This window comes from Euleptes europaea, chromosome 12 (genome assembly GCF_029931775.1).
Source record: "Euleptes europaea isolate rEulEur1 chromosome 12, rEulEur1.hap1, whole genome shotgun sequence".
Lineage (NCBI taxonomy): Eukaryota > Metazoa > Chordata > Lepidosauria > Squamata > Sphaerodactylidae > Euleptes > Euleptes europaea.
In genome coordinates this window covers 56,963,405-56,983,520 of record NC_079323.1, presented here as the reverse complement: position 1 = coordinate 56,983,520, position 20,116 = coordinate 56,963,405, and the positions used below count along the sequence as shown (strand labels likewise).

At 42.0% G+C, this 20,116-nt stretch overlaps 1 protein-coding gene across 2 annotated transcripts; it reads left to right on the top strand.

The window, feature by feature from the left end:
* The first annotated feature begins 3,323 nt into the window (after positions 1-3,323).
* Positions 3,324-20,020, top strand: CCT8 (chaperonin containing TCP1 subunit 8). Of its 2 annotated transcripts, XM_056858480.1 has the most exons (16): positions 3,324-3,407; positions 6,126-6,216; positions 6,493-6,572; positions 7,852-8,001; positions 8,883-9,063; positions 10,266-10,327; positions 13,033-13,170; positions 13,765-13,943; positions 14,978-15,044; positions 15,123-15,210; positions 15,697-15,812; positions 16,093-16,164; positions 16,252-16,416; positions 17,408-17,527; positions 18,030-18,128; positions 19,845-19,975. In XM_056858480.1, exons 1-15 carry the CDS (start codon positions 3,348-3,350, stop codon positions 18,120-18,122), a joined length of 1,662 nt encoding a protein of 553 aa, XP_056714458.1. In that variant the 5' UTR covers positions 3,324-3,347; the 3' UTR covers positions 18,123-18,128; positions 19,845-19,975. The 2 variants fall into 2 exon arrangements, with proteins under 2 accessions (XP_056714458.1, XP_056714459.1); XM_056858481.1 differs by lacking the exon at positions 18,030-18,128 and having other exon boundaries at positions 19,845-20,020.
* The last annotated feature ends 96 nt before the right edge of the window (positions 20,021-20,116 follow it).

The window sequence follows — 20,116 nt, the reverse complement described above, 5'->3', positions numbered from 1 at the left end:
ACAGCGGAACAAATCATACCAATTTCAGTGTGAATTATTTCTATCTCCAAACCATTAAGGCATTGGGTTCATATTTCATATTTTCATAGGTGGCTGAAATTCCAGAGTATGTGCTATCATAATTTTGTATTCTCACAGCAAAGTGTTCCTGTCCTATGCAGGAATATCTCAGTTCGGTACATGTATTTATTATAATTATTTAAGCACTTTTAGGCTGTTTTTCTCCCTGGAGCAACCCAAAGTGACTTATAAAAAAGTTCCAAATTACAACATTATTTGAACAATAAACAAAGAAAATACAACCATCTGGGCTGATCCAGGTCCACGAAGCTGACTACTGCCAAAGGGCTTGCGCCTCTTACCGTACTGTGGCTAAATACCTGTAGGAAGAAGAGACAAGCTCAGCCTAGATGGAATTCAACTGCTGCTAGCTTGCTGCCTGCAAGTCAGCAGGATCTTCCTCACTCCCCCACCCCCTTGTATGGAGAAAGATGCCTACTTGATAATTTCTAAACGAACAGCACTTCTATCTTGTGTGTGTGTGTAAAGTGCCGTCAAGTTGCAGCCAACTTATGGCGACCCCTTATGGGGTTTTCAAGGCAAGAGACTAACAGAGGTGGTTTGCCAGTGCCTTCCTCTGCACAGCAACCCTGGATTTCCTTGGTGGTCGCCCACCCAAATACTAACCAGGGCTGACCCTGCTTAGCTTCTGAGATCTGATGAGATCCGGCTAGCCTTACACCTGTTTAAAAACATATTAATTTCTAAGATCACCACTAGTGAAGGAAAGTGCTTAATATTTATGTCTAGATGACATCCAGACAATATTGTCTATCGGTGAGGTTTCTGTCTAGGTATTTTACAGGATCTTGCTCCCCATCCAGAGAACACAGAATTGCTTCTGCCTCCTGTGATGTTCCTCTTTTAAAAGCTTCATCCCATCAGACTCTACCCCAGGTTTTGTCACGTCTCTACCTTATCCACTACACCGGGAATCCTAGTGGGAATAAAGTTTTGGAATAGAATCCGGGCTGAAATATAAATCCCACTGAAAGCTGTGGTCAAAAGCTGTGGCATGGGATAACTTTAAAAAGAGAAGAAGAAAAATCAGAGAGCAAGAACTAAGTTTACTTATGTGGCATAACACAGAGGGAAATATTAACAATAAAAAATTGAGAAATGGGTGGTTTCTCTTCTCTACTACATTTGGGAACCTCTCTGATCCTCAAACTCAGGGGTCCCCATTCCTGGCAGCCACCAAGTGTTTTTAGAATTTGGGTGAGGCCAGGTGAGGCTCCTGCTAGGCAGGGCTTCTGATTGGCCATTGGAGATCTGATTGGCTGTGAGGATTAAAATAATGTTTCATTGATAGCTGCCACCAGTCTTGTTTTTTTTTTTTAATTCTTTCTCTTACTCCTCTTTCCCAGTGTATTTTTAAAAAAGTTACTCCTCTTGAACCCTGCACTTGGGCTTCCTGTGTGTTTGTGTTGCTTCGTCTTTTTCAATGGCCATTCTGTGGTTGGCTCCATTTTCCATAGTGGCCCTTTTGTGGCTGCACCCACCACCCTGTGCTAGAATGCCAAAGGTGCCCACAGGCTCAGAAAGGTTGGGGTCCCTGCTCAGAGTGCTTCTGTTGCATGGGGTGACACTTACACCTCTCGTTGGCAGCTTGACTTGTCTTTTGGACCTGGCCCTGGTCTTGGGTGTGGTCTTATTTGTGTGGTCCCATAGAAAAGCCAATCTTTAGTCAGAAGAGAACAGGCTGGTGATACACAGTCACATCTTTTCTGACGGGCTTCTTTTAGGTATCCAAACATTTATATATGAGACCCAAATGAACTGTGGCTAGGGTCCAAGGATTCTTTTCTGGTACTATTCCTTTCTGGTAGAAAGCTATCACTTTCCATTGCAGTCTGTTAAACCCTTGGAAGTTTCATATACAACCAATTTAATTGTATTACACTTGCCAGTTTTCAATTAATCCATTCCCTATGCTTTATATTCAAGGACAATTATGTTCTAGCCATAATCACAGCATGAATTAGAGCCAGCTTCCATGGTATTTATTTAGTATTCCAGCAACACTTATTCACATTCGATGCGCCAGCAGTGCTTTAGGACAGTGGTTATTAGGGCTGCCGACTTTGGTTTAGGAAATTTCTAGAGATTTGGGGTTGGTGCCTGGGGAGAGTGAGTTTAGGGAGGGAGGCCAACAGGGATTTAATTCCATAGAGTCTACCCTTCCAAAGATGCCATTTCCTCCAAAGCAACTGATTTCTATCCTATGGAAATCAGTTATTATTCCAGAAGAACCTCAGGCCCCACCTGGATTTTGGCAACCCCTATCAAACTATGTCCCGGGGAACCTTGATGTTTCTAAGCTTCTCAAGGGATCTTCCATAAGATCAGTAAAATTGTGCAACGTTCTCTGAAAGACTGAATATTGCTGGCTAAAGATTATGTACCACAGGGGGTCCCCACACATGCTGGATAATGCACTTTCAATGCGCTGTAACGACAGTTTGCATGTTGATTTTGCCGTTCTGCACAGTAAAATCCAGCTTCAAAGTGCATCGAGACCGGATTGAAAGCGCATTATTCGGCATGTGCCGTTAACAATTCATATGCGGTAAAATGCACTGATGCATCTGGGCTTCACAAGAAGATTGCATCCTTTTCTGTGGACTGCAGTGAAATCATCGCTCCTCCCATTCTGGAATTGAGGCAGGCTGGCTACGCCCCTGAATTACGCGCCACCGTCTTCCTCGGTTCTCCTTGGCCATTTATTCATGGAAGGTTTTGCATTGGATTTGCCACTCTTTAGATGCACTTTTCCCCCATCCATATTCTCAAAACTCAACAATAAGCCGCCATGCAGAGTTTTGAGAATTCAGATGGGGGAAATGTGCATCTATGGAGTGACAAATCCAATGCAAAACCTTCCATGAATAAATGGCCCTTGCAAGCAAAGAACAGCAACTTCGAAAGCAAAGCTCCACCGGCTCGAAAATGCACTTCGGATCAGGGCGGCCGACCGACGTCCACCAATATTACAAAAATGCAAATGACTGGGCAAGCCAGGCGCCCATCATTCTCCACCGCCCTCCGCAAGGCAACAATCTCATGGCGACCGAGGGAGGGCGCTCTGCAGCCGCGCATGCGCCGTGATGGGACGCGGGACGCTCCGCCCGCCTTCCCCAGCCTCGCTCCCTCGCTTCCGGCCGCCTCCCGCCGCCCTCGCGCCTGCGCGTGAGGCGGCGGCTGCGCGCGCCGCTTCAGCCTCGCGCTTCCCTTTTGTGGCCGTGCTCGCGCGTGTGGCAGCGGAGAAAGGCGTCCCGAGAGCGGAGATGGCGCTGCACGTTCCCAAGGCTCCGGGCTTTGCTCAGATGCTGAAGGAAGGGGCGAAGGTGAGCGAGGGGCGGGCGATGACGTGCCGGGGGGGGAGGGGGAGAGGAAGGGCGGGTGAGGGGCGCGGAAGGTTCCAGAAGCGAAGGCCGCGCGGGCCGTTCCGTCCGGCCGTTGCCACGCGCCTCTCGAGGGGCGGAGCTTGCAGGGCCCCCGCCGCCCATGGCAACGCGCCGGTTGGGCGCGCGCAAGGCCGAACAACCGTTTTTGCTGAAGGGGCCGTGGCTCGGGGGGAGGGCCTCTGCTTGGCATGCAGAAGGCCCCACGTTCAATCCCCGGCATCTCCAGTTAATAATAATGTATTTGATTTTTGGGGAGGGGCCGTGGCTCAGTGGTAGAGCCTCTGCTTGGCATGCAGAAGGCCCCACGTTCAATCCCCGGCATCTCCAGTTAATAATAATGTATTTGATTTTTGGGGAAGGGCCGTGGCTCAGGGGTAGGGCCTCTGCTTGGCATGCAGAAGGCCCCACGTTCAATCCCCAGTTAATAATAATGTATTTGATTTTTGGGGAGGGGCCATGGCTCAGTGGTAGAGCCTCTGCTTGGCATGCAGAAGGCCCCACGTTCAATCCCCAGAACCTCCAGTTAATAATAATGTATTTGATTTTTTGGGAAGGGGCCGTGGCTCAGGGGTAGGGCCGCTACTTGGCATGCAGAAGGCCCCCCATTCAATCCCCAGCATTTCCAGTTAAAGGGACTAGGTAAGTAGGTGATGTGAAAGACCTCAGCCTGAGACCCTGGAGAGCCGCTGCCGGTCTGAGTAGACAATATTGACTTTGAAGGACCAAGGGTCTGATTCAGTATAAGGCAGCTTCATGTGTTCATGGCTTTACTTATGTTCTGGGGAGGGGCCGTGGCTCAGTGGCAGACCATCTGCTTGGTACACAGAAGGTCCTGATTTCAATCCCCAGCATCTCCATTTAAAGGATCTGGCAGTAGGTGATGGGAAAGACCCCTGCCTGAGACCCTGGAGATCCGCTGCCAGTATGAGTAGACAATACTGCCTTCGATGGACCAAGGGTCTGATTCAGGATAAGGCAACTTCATGTGTTTCCTTGAGCGTGGTGGGGTTAGCGCTCCCTCTCCCTACGACCTCCGTGGGGTGTCTGGGAGGCACTCCATTCTTCAGTTCGCCTGGTAACAGTTTTAACTGGAGGGTGGAACCGGCTGGATGGACATTCCCTTCCCCGCCATTGGCGGCTGTGGCACAAGAAGGGTGTTGGTAGCAAGAACCGGCTTTGAATGTGAGGGACACGACGCGGGGCTTCTCTGACCTTGACTGCTAGCACTTGGGTACCCATCTTAGCCTATGAAAGTTTCGTGCCAATTTGTTCAGTTGTCTGATTTGGTCTGGTATAATGTTGCATGTGTGTACCGAATCTTGAGACTGCTCTGCTGACAGAAATTTCTATTATTTTTTAATTAGATTTATATCCCACCTTTTCCCTTTCAAAAGAGGGCTCAGGGCAGGTTGCATTCCGTAATAAACATCAAAATTCCAACAACTTCATATGCAATAATAATTTAAAATTAGATTATCTCAATATAACGCGAATCAATTTAAATCAAGATGGCTCTAAACATCTTCTGTATTTGGTATTCAACTTGGAGCCAATGCAGCTGGTGGAGCACCGGTTGGATGTGTGCTCTGTATGGGGTTCCAGTAAGGACCCTCACCGCTGCGTTCTGGACAAGCTGAAGCTTCCAGAGCAGTAGCCTTAAGGGCACCACTGCACAGAGTGAGTTGCAGTAGTCTAGCCTAGAAGTGACCATTGCATGGATCACAGTAGCTAGGTTGGGGAGGGTTCAGCTGTCTAGCCTGGCAAAGATGGGGAAATGCCATTTTGGCTACATTTGTGACCTGGGCCTCCATTGATAAGGAGATATCCAGTATCATGGCCATGCTCTTCAGCGTGGGTGCAGGTGTTAGTTGTACCCTGTCAAGAGCCGGTAGCAGGTGCCCCACATCTGCACCTCCCTTACCCAGCCACAGAACCACCCACTTTGATGGATTTAATTTCAGCCGTTTTGCTTCAACCATTTCACTACAACCTCCAGACACCTGCTCAGATGTTCTGGGATGGTATCCGGTTAGCCATCCACCAACAGATACAGTTGGGTTTCATCTGCATATTGATGAAACTCCGCACCAACTGGGCGAGGAGGTGCATATAGATGTTAAACAACATTAGGGAAAGAATCACCCCCTGAGGGACCCCACACACCATTGGGTGTCATGGTGAAACTCTCCCCTAGCACCACCCTCTGTCCCCAATCTCGGAGAAATGAGAGCTCCCATTGGAGGGCTGTCCCATGAATGCCAGCATCAGTGAGACGGTGGGTCAATAGGTCGTAATCGACTGCGTTGAACTCAGCTGTCAGATCTAATAATAACAGCAGTGCCGGCCTGCCCTGATCCAGCTGTTAACAGCGTACTGATGTTGAAGATCCCCTTCTCATAACCAAAAATTTAACGTAAGGTATAACTTTGAAGTGATACTTTGAGGAAAGCAGTTTCAAATTATGGGATCTCTGATTTACACACAGATACCTGAATGGAACAAATGTAAATTAATGGATCTACTAAACATTCTTTGGATTGCTAAACTGTTCTGATAGTTTTAAAATGTTTGGTTTGCATTTGCTTTTGGTCTAAAGTCGTGTATTTTAACATTTCGGAAATTCACAGAAAATACCGAATACGTGTTTTCTATTTGTAGCATTACTCAGGATTGGAGGAGGCAGTGTATCGAAACATTCAGGCATGTAAAGAGCTTGCTCAAACAACTCGTACAGCTTATGGACCAAATGGTAAGTTCTCTCTAATGTTTATAAAGAGACCTATGACCTTTTTTTAGACCTAAAAGGGCAATTATAAAGGCATAACATTTTATAACATTTTAGTTATTTTATTGACAAATTAAAGGAATTTGCCACTTGTTCTAATTTTGAAACTTTTTCATATTTTACAAAGGCAAAATATTCTTCTGTATTCATTAAATTCCAAGCATGATTAATAGCGTGGTTAATGTAGCTCACAGTGTAGACTGAAGCTGTACTTAAAGTGTTTTGGTTTATTTTGTTTAGGAATGAACAAAATGGTTATCAACCATTTGGAAAAGCTGTTTGTTACTAATGACGCTGCTACTATTTTAAGAGAATTAGAGGTAAGTTCTTCTGTGACTTTTACCTAGAATCAGTTTTAAAATGAGCCACATTAAACATGGGAGTTCTTTGAAGTATTTTGTTAATATATTCTTTTTCGAGACATTATTTTCTTGGCTATTAAGTTTTCTCTATGAGGCTCTCTGAGTCAGAGATTGATGAGGGGAGGGAAAAAGAGGGAAAGATGAGATGGTATGGTGTGGGAGGAGATTTGAACAAAAGGCAGATCTGTGTAACTTGTCCTACTTATTTACTACATGTATGCCCTGCAGTTCTCGCCAGTGGGTCCAGCAGCAGCTTATATTATTCTCTTTTCCATTTTATCCTCCCAACAACCCTGTGAGGTAGTTTAGGCTGAGTTGTTCCAAGGTCACTGAGCAAACCTCCATGGCAGTGGGGATTTGAACCTTGGTCTGCCAGATCCTAGCCTGACACTCTAACCACCACACCTGATGTATTATGTTTTTAAAAAGATGGGTGTGGGGAGCAGTTTCAACCAGTGCTGGTTAGAGCAGACAACTTGAAAGGCTATAAGAAGCTTATTTCATGCTGAAATAGATTATTGCTGCTAGTGCTACATCAACGCTTGCTAGAGAAATTCTACGTATAGAAATGTGAAAAGATCCTAGTGTACCTTTTTTGAACGTTATGTCTAAAGTGATCTCAGTTAATAAGAATTTATTTGCCACATCCAGAATGTTAATATCTGTGGCTTGGAGACAGGAGAAAGCACCAGATATTGAAAAATGACTTAAGAAAAGTAAGGTATACTATGTTAATGGGGGAAATATCTGCATATAGGAGGTACTGGGATGGAGACAGACATGCCAGGGATAAGTTTGTACAAGTCTGGCCTGCCTTCATTACTTTTTGGAATAGGAATAAATAAGCATTATCAAAAAAGAGATAGTGAATCTTGTTTAGATTGTCAAATCTTATAATGTGGCTATTGTATTGTATGTTCTGTACTGTGTAGTTTTGTGTATTAAATATGAAATAAACATTATTTTTAACCAAACATTTTTTAGAAGTAGCCTTGGTATTTCATACGGATGTTCACATGGCTAAACTTATCTCTCATAAAACATTCAATAACAGCGTTTAAGCTAAGTCCCTTACTGTGCAATCCTGTACAGTGTTACTCTATTTTAAACCCATGGATAGATTGGAGTGAGTCCACGTAGGCTTTGTACTGTTGCTGTTATAGCATGGTGAAGCATGCTAGTGCTCACTAGATATTTGTGGTTATGCTTAACAGTTCTTACATAAAATTTTAAATAGGTTCAGCACCCTGCTGCAAAAATGATTGTCATGGCTTCTCACATGCAAGAGCAAGAAGTTGGTGATGGAACAAATTTTGTGCTTGTTTTTGCTGGAGCTCTCTTGGAACTTGCGGAAGAACTCCTAAGAATGGGACTTTCTGTTTCAGAGGTAATTCCCTCCAACAGATTATTGTAATTCAAACTAGTATTCCAAAACCATGTAACTCTGGTAATTTTTACAGAGATTGGATTCTTTCTGTCATCATAGTCTTCTTAAAAATACAGTTGCTGCTTGGCAGCACGTTTCCTTGAAGGGCTAGTTCACCTAAGCTCACTTCATCCTCCATATAGAAACAGCAGTAGAATTTAGAAACATAGAATTTAGAAAGAGTCTTATATCACTAATGCATATCTTAGTTGCACCACTTTCAAGTAATGAGCTGGGAACCTTGTTCAAATGAAGACATATTTCTTATGTTGGTTCTGTTGTAAACTGCTTGGAGAAAAGTTTAACAAAAAGGTATTCTAAGGTCCCCTGTTATGGGAAGGTGGCATTATATAGCTTGATCTTGTCAGATCTTGGAAGCTAAGCAGGGTCAGTACTTGGATAAGAGATCACCCATGAAAACTGTAGAGGAAGGCAATGGCATTTCTCTGCTTCCTTCAAAGCCCCTCGCTGGGGTTGCCAAAATCGGTTGTGACTTGACATCACTTAATTTGTAAGGCGTTCCTCTTAAAGCAAGGAGGAATCTTCAGCTTTTACAGATCTCTCACTCCAGCTGCAGCCCATGGCACTGCAACTTACAAAGGTCTTGAGGAACCCTAGATCTACAGAACATAAATTTTAGGCAACACTTTAAGAAGCAGGAGGAGGAATAAACTGTTTTGATGCTTGAGATCTTTGCAGAACAGTAATGCACTTTTATTGTGTTCCACTGTACTTGTATGTACAAGATTCTTTGCACAGCCAGACTGTTAGAAGTGGTTCCTGAAACAATACCAAATTTACTGTTGGCTGTACTGTAATACATGTGGATATATTTTGTTTAGGTCATTGAAGGCTACGAAAAAGCTTGTAAAAAAGCACTAGAGATTCTTCCTGATCTGGTGTGCTGCTCCGCAAAAAATCTTCGGGACGCTGAAGAAGTGGCATCTTTGCTGCATACTTCAATAATGAGTAAACAGTGTGGCAATGAAATGTTTCTGTCTAAGCTTATTGCACAGGCATGTGGTAAGTAAGCGTGGTTTTATCTAAAGACGATACGAAGTTTGTGTCTGTGATATCTTTGATCTTTTATGTTCACGTTAATGTGGATCAAGTGTTGGCTTTTGTAATAAGAAACACAGTTAAAATTGCTTTCTGGATTTCCTGGGAACCTTTGGATTGGTTACGTTGAATGCTGCTTTCAGCATTTAGATCATATCATTCTTGTTGCTGCTGGGTAGATCTCTTATAATGCCCTACAGCTAAAGGCTGTAAATGGAGCATCATTTGTGCCTGGGTGAAGGAACAAGGTAAAACTGGGTTCAGCATAAGCTCTTAGCCAGATGGCTCTCAAGCAGCTTTCTGCACCCCAACCCCCATTGGCCAGCTGCACCACTGGGAGAAGGTGATGTTGGCAGACCTGAGAGCTGCTAATTTCAGTTTGGTCCACAACTCCTATTTAAAAGGAAGGGTCTGTAGATGCACTGTGCATTTGGGGCCCATTTGCAGCAATGTTTGTTTCTTATTATGAACATAATGTTGGTGTGGTTTCCCGTGGCACCATACTATAGCTTGGCGTTGTGTTCCTGTGCTCTGTTCTCACCTTCCATGCTTACAGTCAGTTACTTCCATTTCAGGGGAGACCATAGCTACATCCAGGTTGCTAATTTGGGGTTTGTGTGTTCTTGCCAAACCATGTTTGTATACCACTGGGTTGGACCCTGTGATTCATGAACTCAAGGATCAAGGACTTTTCCTGTGTTCTCCTCCCCCCAGCAGTCCATTCTGGTCTCAGGAAGTTTATTTTCTGTTATGGGACTACAGGTCAGGAGGCTGTCTTGAGAAGGGGAAAGGAATCAAATACTTCCCTCCTTTTCTGCCCATGTGGGTTCCATGACCTTGGGAATAAATTTCTGTGGAGCAGGGAAGGATCCATAACTGTCAATGCCTTCTGCTGATCACTGGGTCACATCAACTAATTTCCAGGGGAAATACAAAGCCTAGGTTGTCTTTCTGAATCTAGTTTGTGCTGAAGAGGAAGTAGCTAAATCATAGCTCATGATATGGCTCCTGTAGTGCCAAACTGGTTTTGAGTTGCATGAACTGATCTTTGTCATTAATTCAGTTCTTGCATATTCTTTAAGCCAAATCTAACTAACCCTGAAAGATTTTTGTTTACCTAGCAGTGTTTCATTAAAAAATGTGTGGCTTTTGTTTTATTCTCACAGTGTCTGTTTTTCCTGAGTCGGGCCATTTCAATGTTGATAACATCCGAGTATGCAAGATCGTAGTAAGTAATTTTTCTTCTCAATATTGTGTGTTCTGTAGCGGCACGTTTTTGGGGATCTTTCAGGTGTCTGTGACGCAAAGTTTGATAATCTTGGAGTTCTGAGAACTTCTTAAACAAACTTGTAAATTATGAAGTTTTAAAACTATTTTTGAAAAAATTCTGAACTTTAGTTGGAAACAAATAAAAGGATACGATGTTGATAGCCAGTTTACAGCCACTTGTAAGTTGCTTTCAGTCCCCATTGGGGAAAAAAGCAGAGTATAAATGTCTAAATTAACCTGTGATTCTTTTTTGTATTCTTATAATTACAAAGTTTTCTGTAGAATCACAAAATTAAAGACTTGTCCTTAAAAACACAGAAGGCGAGATTGTTTAGGAACAGATTTTGTGGGAAAGGAATAGTGCTGGCTGTGGGCAGCTCCCCCCTCCCCCAGAGAAAAGTATGAATTGGAAACTTTTATAGATAGGTTTTCTGGAATGTTTTTCAATGTACTGAAATAGTATCATCTGATTTTGTGCATCTATTTTGATATATTTAGTAAACAAACCTTAGTTTTATTTCTTCAGTTGATCTTGGTATCTTGGTTCTGTTTTCCCTTTCCTTTTCCCCGTCCCTCTCTCTGACTGGTTGTCCCCATCACTGAAATTAATATTAACTGGATTTTAAAATAATAAGGTTTTAATTATAGTCTATTTTACAGTATGTATTTTAAATTGATTGTATCATTTTGATTGTTAGCTGCCCTGAGCCTGACTGTAATCAGGGAAGGCTTGGATATAAATCCAATAAACTGAACTAAAATAGCACATGTTAACTTTAGTCCCCAATCGAAACATTTGCTTAGAAAAAATTCACAACTATACGTAGAAGTATTTTTACTGGAATAATAATTGCAAACATTCAAATACAGTATAGAGTGTACTTCTTTTACATAGTTTAAATGTACGGGGGAAAGACCTAAGGCACTGAAAACAGTTGACACACAAATTCTAGCACCTTTGATACATTTGATCATTTGGTCCTGATTGACACTGCCCTTAGTTGATTCTCCTAGTTTCTCCAGGGATGCTTTCAGAGGATTGCTATCAGGAAAGAAAGGTCTTCCTGATAAGAATTGCGGGGTCCCACAGGGTTCGATCCTTTCTCCGATGTTATTTAGCATATATATGAACCCTCTTGCTGAGATTGTCAGGAGATTTGGGGTTGGGGGCCATCAAAATGCTGATGACAGCTCTTTTTCCTGCTGGATAAGCAGCCGGTGGCAGGGCTCTCGGCACTATCCCAGTGCCTGGATGCGGTAGTTCAGTGGTTAATGCAGTGTCCAGTGGTTAATGCGGTAGCCAGTGGTTATGCCAGGCATGCCAGCTGGCTCCTTATTTGTCTGAGTCAGACCTTGCCACATTGATCCACGCAATGGTCACATCCAAATTGGACTACTGTAATTTGCTTTTCTTGGGCTACCCTAAAAAATGATTTGAAGACTGCAGGTGGTCCAGAATGCAGCTGCCAGTTGCTGACCGGAACATTATGGTCAGCTCATGTTACTCCAATTTTGCAGCAGCTGCAGTGGCTACCAATTAGTTTCCAGATCCAATTCAAGGTGTTGGTGTTAACCTTTAAAGCCCTTAGCGGTCTGGGACCCTCATACCTAAGAGACTGGCCCTCCTGTTACAACCCCCCGTGCTCCCTTTGGTCATTTTCGAGGGGGCTCTTTAAGGTGCCTGGCCCCAGGATGGCTCGGTTAGCCTTCTCCAGGAGAAGGGCTTTCTCAGTTGTGGACCCTACACTGGAATGCACTCTCAGATGACGCCTGTGCCCTGCTGGTCTTTAGTTTCCACAGGGCATGCAAGGCCGAATTGCTTAGGTTGGCCTTTAAGTGTAATCCACAGGTTTGGTTGTGTTCTATTAGTGGGATAGTGCAAGCTACATATTTTAATAGTTCAGTATTTCAGTGTTAATATTTTATATTGGTTAGCTGTTTTTATGTATTTTTAACTCATTTACATTATTTTAATATTGTAAAGGGTGTGCAGTGAAAGCAAATTGAATAAATACATTTGTTGAATTCGTAACTTTATTTTTAATTCATTGTTATGACTTTTTGTTATTGCTCTCCCCCCAGCCACCAGTTTACAAAATCATAAAATATAAATGCAGACCTTAACGCAATTGTACAGAATAATACAGCACTGGAAAATTTTGTGTGGAAATTTTCTACACCTTGTCAAAGCTAGAACTTGAGATATCTATATAGTGATGTAGCATATTGATTTGAATTACTGCTATAGTGTTGGCATTTTTAGTTGTCTGTTAGGTGCAGAATTTAGTTTCTACTACACTTTGTCAGTATTTCAGATTGAAATGTTTTAAACTTGAATGCTTGCATTTAATACTCATCAGGCTATCATTAAAATGTTCTCTAATAGAGAATGTTGTGAGTATAAAAGGGCGTTTTTCTGTTACATCGCTTTATCATACATCAAATTAGAAAGATAGGACTTAGTATGTGCCGGGGGATACGTGGAGGCAGGGACACATGAGAAGACACAAAAGCAGTCTAATTATAACAAATTTCATTTTACTGTGAGCTCTTAAGATAAGATCAGTGTATATAAACACAATTTGTTCTTGATTGTATATAAAGCTGCTTTAAAATTGTGACTTACTACATTTTAATAGTGATTGTAATTTGTATTTTCTTCAGGGTTGTGGTATTTGTGCCTCTACAGTATTGCATGGCATGGTTTTTAAAAAAGAAACTGAAGGTGATATTACCTCTGTCAAAGATGCTAAAATAGCTGTATATTCTTGTCCTTTTGATGGTATGATAACGGAGACCAAGGTATGTTCAGGAGTTTTCAATAAATGCTTATAATTAATTCTAATTAAGGGCTCGTTCATATATATGCTGCTTATTTTCCCCCCAAAATGATTTCTCTTATGTATGGAGTTGCATAAGCAACCCTCAGCATAAGCCAGGTGGTGGGCTTTCTTTTTGTGTTCTGCTTGGTCCCAGTGGGATACTGCAGAGAAACTTCAGTGTAAATTCAGTGGTACCCGGACATATCCCACAGCCAGTTATACAGTTATGCCTGCAAAAAGTTCTATCGTGAATTCCTGTATAAAGTGAGAGAGTTCCCATTACCCCAAGTCTTTGTACATGCTGTGTGAGTCTAAATGAAGAACTGGTGGATCAGGAAAAAAAGTACACAATTACTTCTTTGGGGCTTATATAGGTGATGCTGTATATAGCAGGAATATGGATCTTTCTGAGTTACCTGACAAATATTAATTACAATTTTTAAACTAGCAAGTTTGCATCTATTCATTGTTGCTAATCTTATGAAACTATGCATCTGTAGAAATGGAAAATGTCTTACATGGAAAAATTTCCATTTCAGAATAATCTTCGACCTCACATTTTATTATTTTATAGGGAACAGTACTGATCAAGAATGCTGAAGAATTGATGACTTTCAGCAAAGGAGAAGAGAACTTAATGGAACTGCAAGTCAAAGCTATTGCTGATGCTGGTGCAAATGTTGTGGTATCTGGTGGGAAAATAGCAGACATGGCTCTTCATTATGCTAACAAATACAATCTCATGGTAGTCAGGTAAGACTTATAAAAAACCCCTGCTGCCTTGAAAAGGATACTTTGGAAAGTCCGATATAAAAACATCAAAACCCAATTTTTCTTTTAATGGAGGGATAGAAAGTAGACCACAGTACATCTGGGAACCAGCTAATATTTTCTGTCTCTTGAATTTTTTCAAGGAATGCTGGGCTGGTTAGGTTTTGATCAAATCCAGCAAAGCACTTGTTCTTGTTTTTTAGTTTTTTAAACAATATTGTCAAATCAGTTAACAGATTAGTTCATGTCTTTGCTGCAAGAGATCGTAATTATCAGTGGATCATGGAACTTGCTGACTATGCAAGACGAAAGCCAGCCTACTCTTGTGCTAGAGAGGGTTGCTGGAGATAATTGTACTGCAGCAACCCTTTCCAGAACACTGTATTGCTATAGGCCTTTGTAGATGATCTGCTTGTTCCCTCACTGCTCAGGAAGGGGGAAGTACACTGGCTGTGCCTCTGCACAATCACCAGATTATCTTAACGGTGTGAACACTTTGAAGAAATGCTGATATCGGAGAGGGGGTGTGCATGAGGGTGCTTCCTCCAAGCGTTTGCACCATGCAGACGACTCAATGTGCAGAGGCTGGGCCAGTGTACTTGGGTCACTGGTCCTCCTCATCTGGGAGAGCATGAGCAGATGAGTTGTCTGCACAGGGTTTATTTAAACGGGAATGAAGTTGCCTTACACTGAATCAGACCCTTGGTCTATCAGTATTGTCTACTCAGACTGGCAGGAGCTCTCCAGAGGCTTTCACATTACCTACTGCCAGGTTCTTTTAAACTGGTAGTGCCGGGGATTGAACCCAGGACCTTCTGCTTGCCCAGCAGATGGTCTTCTACTGAGCCACAGCCCTCTTTAGCTGTCAGAGGAGCACCCAGGATGGATCTTGTGATATTTGTAAATTATTTGCACTGGGCTGGTAGTAAACACTCACAGAAATTTGATTTCATTGTAGAAATAACATTTTTCAAATAACCGTCATGTCTTTCCTGAAGACTTTTTTTTTTTTTAAGGCTGAATTCTAAATGGGATCTCAGGAGACTGTGTAAAACAGTTGGTGCTTCAGCCCTCCCCAGACTGGTATGTAAATAACAAGAAGTCATGCAGTGTAGGTGTCTGTCTTGGCATAAACATAAGTCTTATTGTTTTCTTTTACAGACACCGCCTAATCAAGAAGAAATGGGTCATTGTGATAATGTTTATTTGTCAGAAGTTGGAGAAACACAAGTAGTTGTGTTTAAACATGGTATGTTTCTTTGTGTTTTTAATTGATGAGGTGTAATAAGCCTTTTTGGCTCAAGATCCCCAAAACTGCAGTGTCCCTCAGTGAGTAGGCTGCTTGTGCGAACAAAGATGAGGATGGGGGTTGAGAGAAGACGAGGGTTGTACTTGGCTAAATACACTGGAGGGAGGCTGAGCCTCAGTGCTTTTGCTAGAGGCTTGGACTTGCCTTGGATTCAGCTAGTGGCTGTGCTGGTTTAGGAGAGAGTGCCAGGCTCAAGCCATGCCCATCACCACCTATGCCACCATCCTCACTGGCACTGCCACACCTCAGGGACTCCCATTGGTTGATTGGGCAGAGAACTAGCCCTTTGTGCTGAGCAAGATAGTGTGGCATGCCGCTTAGCATGCATGCTGGAGTTTACCTAGCTCTGTGCTACAGTTTATACTTTGACTATAATATATATTCAGGTGCTGCATTTAGGTTTCATAAGAGTCAATTTCTTAACAGAAAACGAAGATGGTGCCATTTCTACTATACTAATTCGTGGTTCTACAGACAATCTCATGGATGATGTGGAGCGAGCAGTTGATGATGGTGTCAATACATTCAAAGTGCTCACTCGGGTGAGTAGGAAGTGACATTTTTGTTAAAATGCAAGTACATGCAGTTGCCAAAACGCAAGTACAAATGTACTGTTTTACCAAGATAGAGTACTTGTTAGGTAAGCTTGAGTAATTTTTTATTTTAGATTGTGTAAGCTGCTCTGAGTCTCACCTTTGGGTTAGGGAGAGCGGGGTAGAAATTAATAAAATAAAAAATAACCTAAACTCTGAAGCTTTTATACTTAATGACAAAAATTCCTACCTTCCAAGTAGCTTTGCAGTTACTTCCACTGTTTTGCAGGATAAGCGCTTTGTTCCAGGTGGTGGTGCAACAGAGATTGAGTTGGCTAAGCAGATCACTTCATATGGAGAGGTAAATTGCAGACCTACTTATTAAATGTAGCTTTCTGTTATGCTGCTTGGTTGTTGTTTTTTTTTAAACAATTGATTTTGCTTTTAGACTTGTCCAGGTCTTGATCAGTATGCTATCAAGAAGTTTGCTGAGGCGTTTGAAATAATACCCCGTGCTCTGGCAGAAAATTCTGGGGTTAAGGCGAATGAACTCATTTCCAAACTCTACGCAGTACATCAAGAAGGCAACAAAAATGTTGGGTTTGATATTGAGGTAAGAAGTTAATTGTCTACAGTAGCCAACAGAACATGTTTCTCTAGACAAACTTGTGAAAGACCCTTCCCAGAGAGGATCGTTGGGGCAGTTTTTTATATCTTAAGACAATAGACCCCCCCCCCCAAAAAAATCAAGCTTTTACCTGATCTTGACATTTACTGATGTACAATGGATGTTCTGTGACTTTAAAATAGTAAACCTCTGGATTAGCTGAAGCGGAGGGAAGAGGCTTGAGGTTGTAGAGAAGGTGAGTTTGGGAAGAGTTTTCATATAGAATGCTTTTGAAATAAGGGCAGGAACAAGAAAGAGCTAGGTTACTTGTCAGGGATAGTCTGCTTTGGTAACAGGTTGAGACATTTGGAGGTCCTTTCTGTTTGGGTAGATCTGACAACAAGGTATTGTACGATTGGGTGGGGTTGAGACTTTTCAGAATAATAGCCATGGGGCTGACTGTACTATATATAGTCTTCTCTGTGGACTTGATGTTTGTGCCATAGCTTCATCTCTTCACGGTCAAACAAGCTAGCCTTTATATCTCATGATCTAAATTCAATCCTGCAAATGTGGTCTGCTCCTACTCTTTCTCTTAGTCAATGTAATTTGCTTAATCTTGCACATTCTGTCTGCAGCTCACCTCGTTTTGGTGAACAGCTCTACAGATTAATACAGGCAAGATTTTTGAAAGAGCTAGTGTTAGTGGTTGGCATGTTGGTGGAATTCCCAGGTTCAAATTCATGCGCTGCCAATCATTCTCACTGCTTAATCTACCTCACAGAACAGTGTGTGCTGCCCTGAGCTCCTTGCAGGAAGGGCTGGATAAAAGTACAGTAAAGAAGGTAGAAGAACAGGAGGATTTAGCCACAGACCAAAGAGAGGGGTAGAGATGGAGCCACAAAACGGAGGCAGAACAGTCATGGCAAGAAGATGGGAAGGTGGGAGCTGTGACACTCTTCAGATATTAATATTATTTTCTGTGTCCTTTTGACAGGCTGAAGCTGCGGCTGTGAAAGACATGTTAGAAGCTGGTGTATTAGACACATACCTTGGCAAACATTGGGGTATCAAGCTGGCTACAAATGCTGCAGTCACTGTCTTAAGAGTTGATCAGGTGAGTTGGCACAATAAGTTTTCAGTGTTTTGGGTTTTGTTGTCAAGCTAATGTAATGTTGATAGTCTTTTATTGCAGGGATGCATACTTCCCAGAATTCAGCTACTTTGAGATGTTGTGCTGTTTAGGGCTAACTTAATGTCATTTTAGCGTATAGCGTTTTCTGCTAGGGACTACAGGTCAGTATCTTCAAAGGGATAATGAGATAGATTCAAAGTACTGTAAATTTAACTTGCAAAATTAAGCTTTCCTGCCTCTCCTTTCCAACTGCGACCCCCTCACTGGGGGACATGTGGGAACAGCACGGGTACAGTGTGGGGATCTGTAGTGGGAGTGAAAAATTGGTGAAAATCATCTTCCCCATCCCTGATGGAAGTGTCATTCCACTAGTAGAAAATGAGATTTGGATCTGTCCCATTGCACATATAAAAACAGGTGTTCATAGTGTTAGTATACAATGACCTAATGAAACTTTGTGGAAATTTTTGTGAAATTTCTGTAGATTATTATGGCAAAAGCAGCAGGTGGTCCAAAAGCCCCTAAATCACCAGGACACTGGGACAAGGATGACTGGAAAGATGATCATGAACAGTAGTGTGGAGTAAGAGTTAGTTTGAAGTTCCACATAATGACAGGTGTTTGCATGAGTACTTTATTCCTGGATTTTCTGCCCAGATCTCACATAAGCATGTGTGTTCAAGGCAATGTCACCTTCTAACAGCCTGCTTAAAATACTAAAGATGCAGCATCTTGTGGTGCTGTTAGATATTCCTAAAACAGGATTTTGTGAGTTAATTTGGAAACAAATGTGCATGATACACTTTACAGGGTGGGGTTTTTTCACTACAGTGAACTAACACAAGAGCCCTGCTGTATGGCCAGTTTGGTTTCCCTAGTAGCACAGAATGAAAGCCTTCCTTTGTCACAAAACAACTAACCTTCAAGTTTATCCTTCATGAATTTTTATAATCTTCTAAAGGCATCTGTACAGTGGCTATCACCATATCCTTCAGCAGTTTTTAAAAATTATGCATTATGTGAAGTACTATCTTGTCTGTCTTGAATCTAATGCCCATGAACTTCATTGAACTATCTACCATGATCCTAAGATCTTTTGTAGTCAGTCACCATTATTTGGACCCCACAAATATATATAAATGTATGATTTGGGTGACAAAAAATTAAGCTTTTTACCCTCTTTTAAACCTTTTATTTGCTTTCTTGCCCAGTCACCTAGCTTGAAAAAGTGTTGAAGTTCTTCACAATCCATTTTATTTCCTACTATTACCAATAATTTTGTTATCTGCAAACTTGGCCACTTCACAATTCATTCCTGATTCCAGATAATTTATGAACAAATTAAATAGTTCCTAATGCAGCTGCGAAATACTGTTTTGTGAACTGCTGCAACCAGTTACTGATCTATGCTAGGACCTTTCCTCTTGCCTGATGAAAAGTTTACAAGTGAAATGTACACAATAGTACATTCAGGTTTAAATGTATTTTGGCAGTTATTTGCTAGTTTAATGTTTTGGACGAGCCTGATCTCATTAAATTTCAGAAGCTAAGCAGGTTGGCCTTGATTAGTATTTGGATCTGAGACCACCAAGGACATCCAGGGTCCTGACACAGCAGGCAATAGCAGGTTACCTCAGGACATCACTTGCCTTGAAAACCCCACAGGGTTCAACCCGTCAGCTACGGCTTGAGCGCACTTTCCACCACCACCACCTGATATTAAGATTTACGCTGATCAATGAATGCTCTTGGAATATCTGGTAGTACTTTGTGGAAACTCCCTAAAAGATCCTACTGACAGATATGCCATTGTAGGTGGTAAAACTTGCCTTTCAGTGTTCAGGGATCATAAGCAACATGCATGGGACAACCCCTGATACTATTGTAAATGAAATTGTGGTCGAAATACTGTTGGCTTAGTGGGTTTTTTTAATTAAAATTGCATGCAAACGCAACAGAACTTTGAGGAGGTATTGGTAACATATGATGGGCACATAGTATTTGTGGTTTGCTTGTTTTTTAAAAAAAAAACATTTAGACTTGGGAGAAATATGGAACATTTGGTAATTTTTTTATAAGACACTGCAAATAGTGACATCTAAACCGTTCATAGTCAAGACTAAAATCTACAGCTTTCTTTCCAATTTAATACATTATGCATTAAAGGAACCTGGCATGTGGATGGATATTATTGAATAGTAATGGATGAAATGCAGTTCTGTCATGCCTCTTTCATTCAGATGGATCTTGTGTTGCATGAGGAAAGGGAAAGGAGGCTGACAATTTCCTTTTTTTCTAGATCATCATGGCAAAACCAGCGGGTGGGCCCAAGCCTCCATCAGGGAAGAAAGATTTGGACGATGACCAAAATGACTGAGGTGTTACTGCAGTTCCTGAGCAGATTGTGCATTAGTGTTGATCACCTAAATTATGAGATTAATCTGTTAGATGCTTGTCTTGTATCACAACTTCAGTAAAGTGTTTCCACCTGTTCTGATGTAACTTTCTAATTGTAATAAAACATTATAAAACCATTGCATATATATGAATTTTCTTTGTATAAGCCAATGA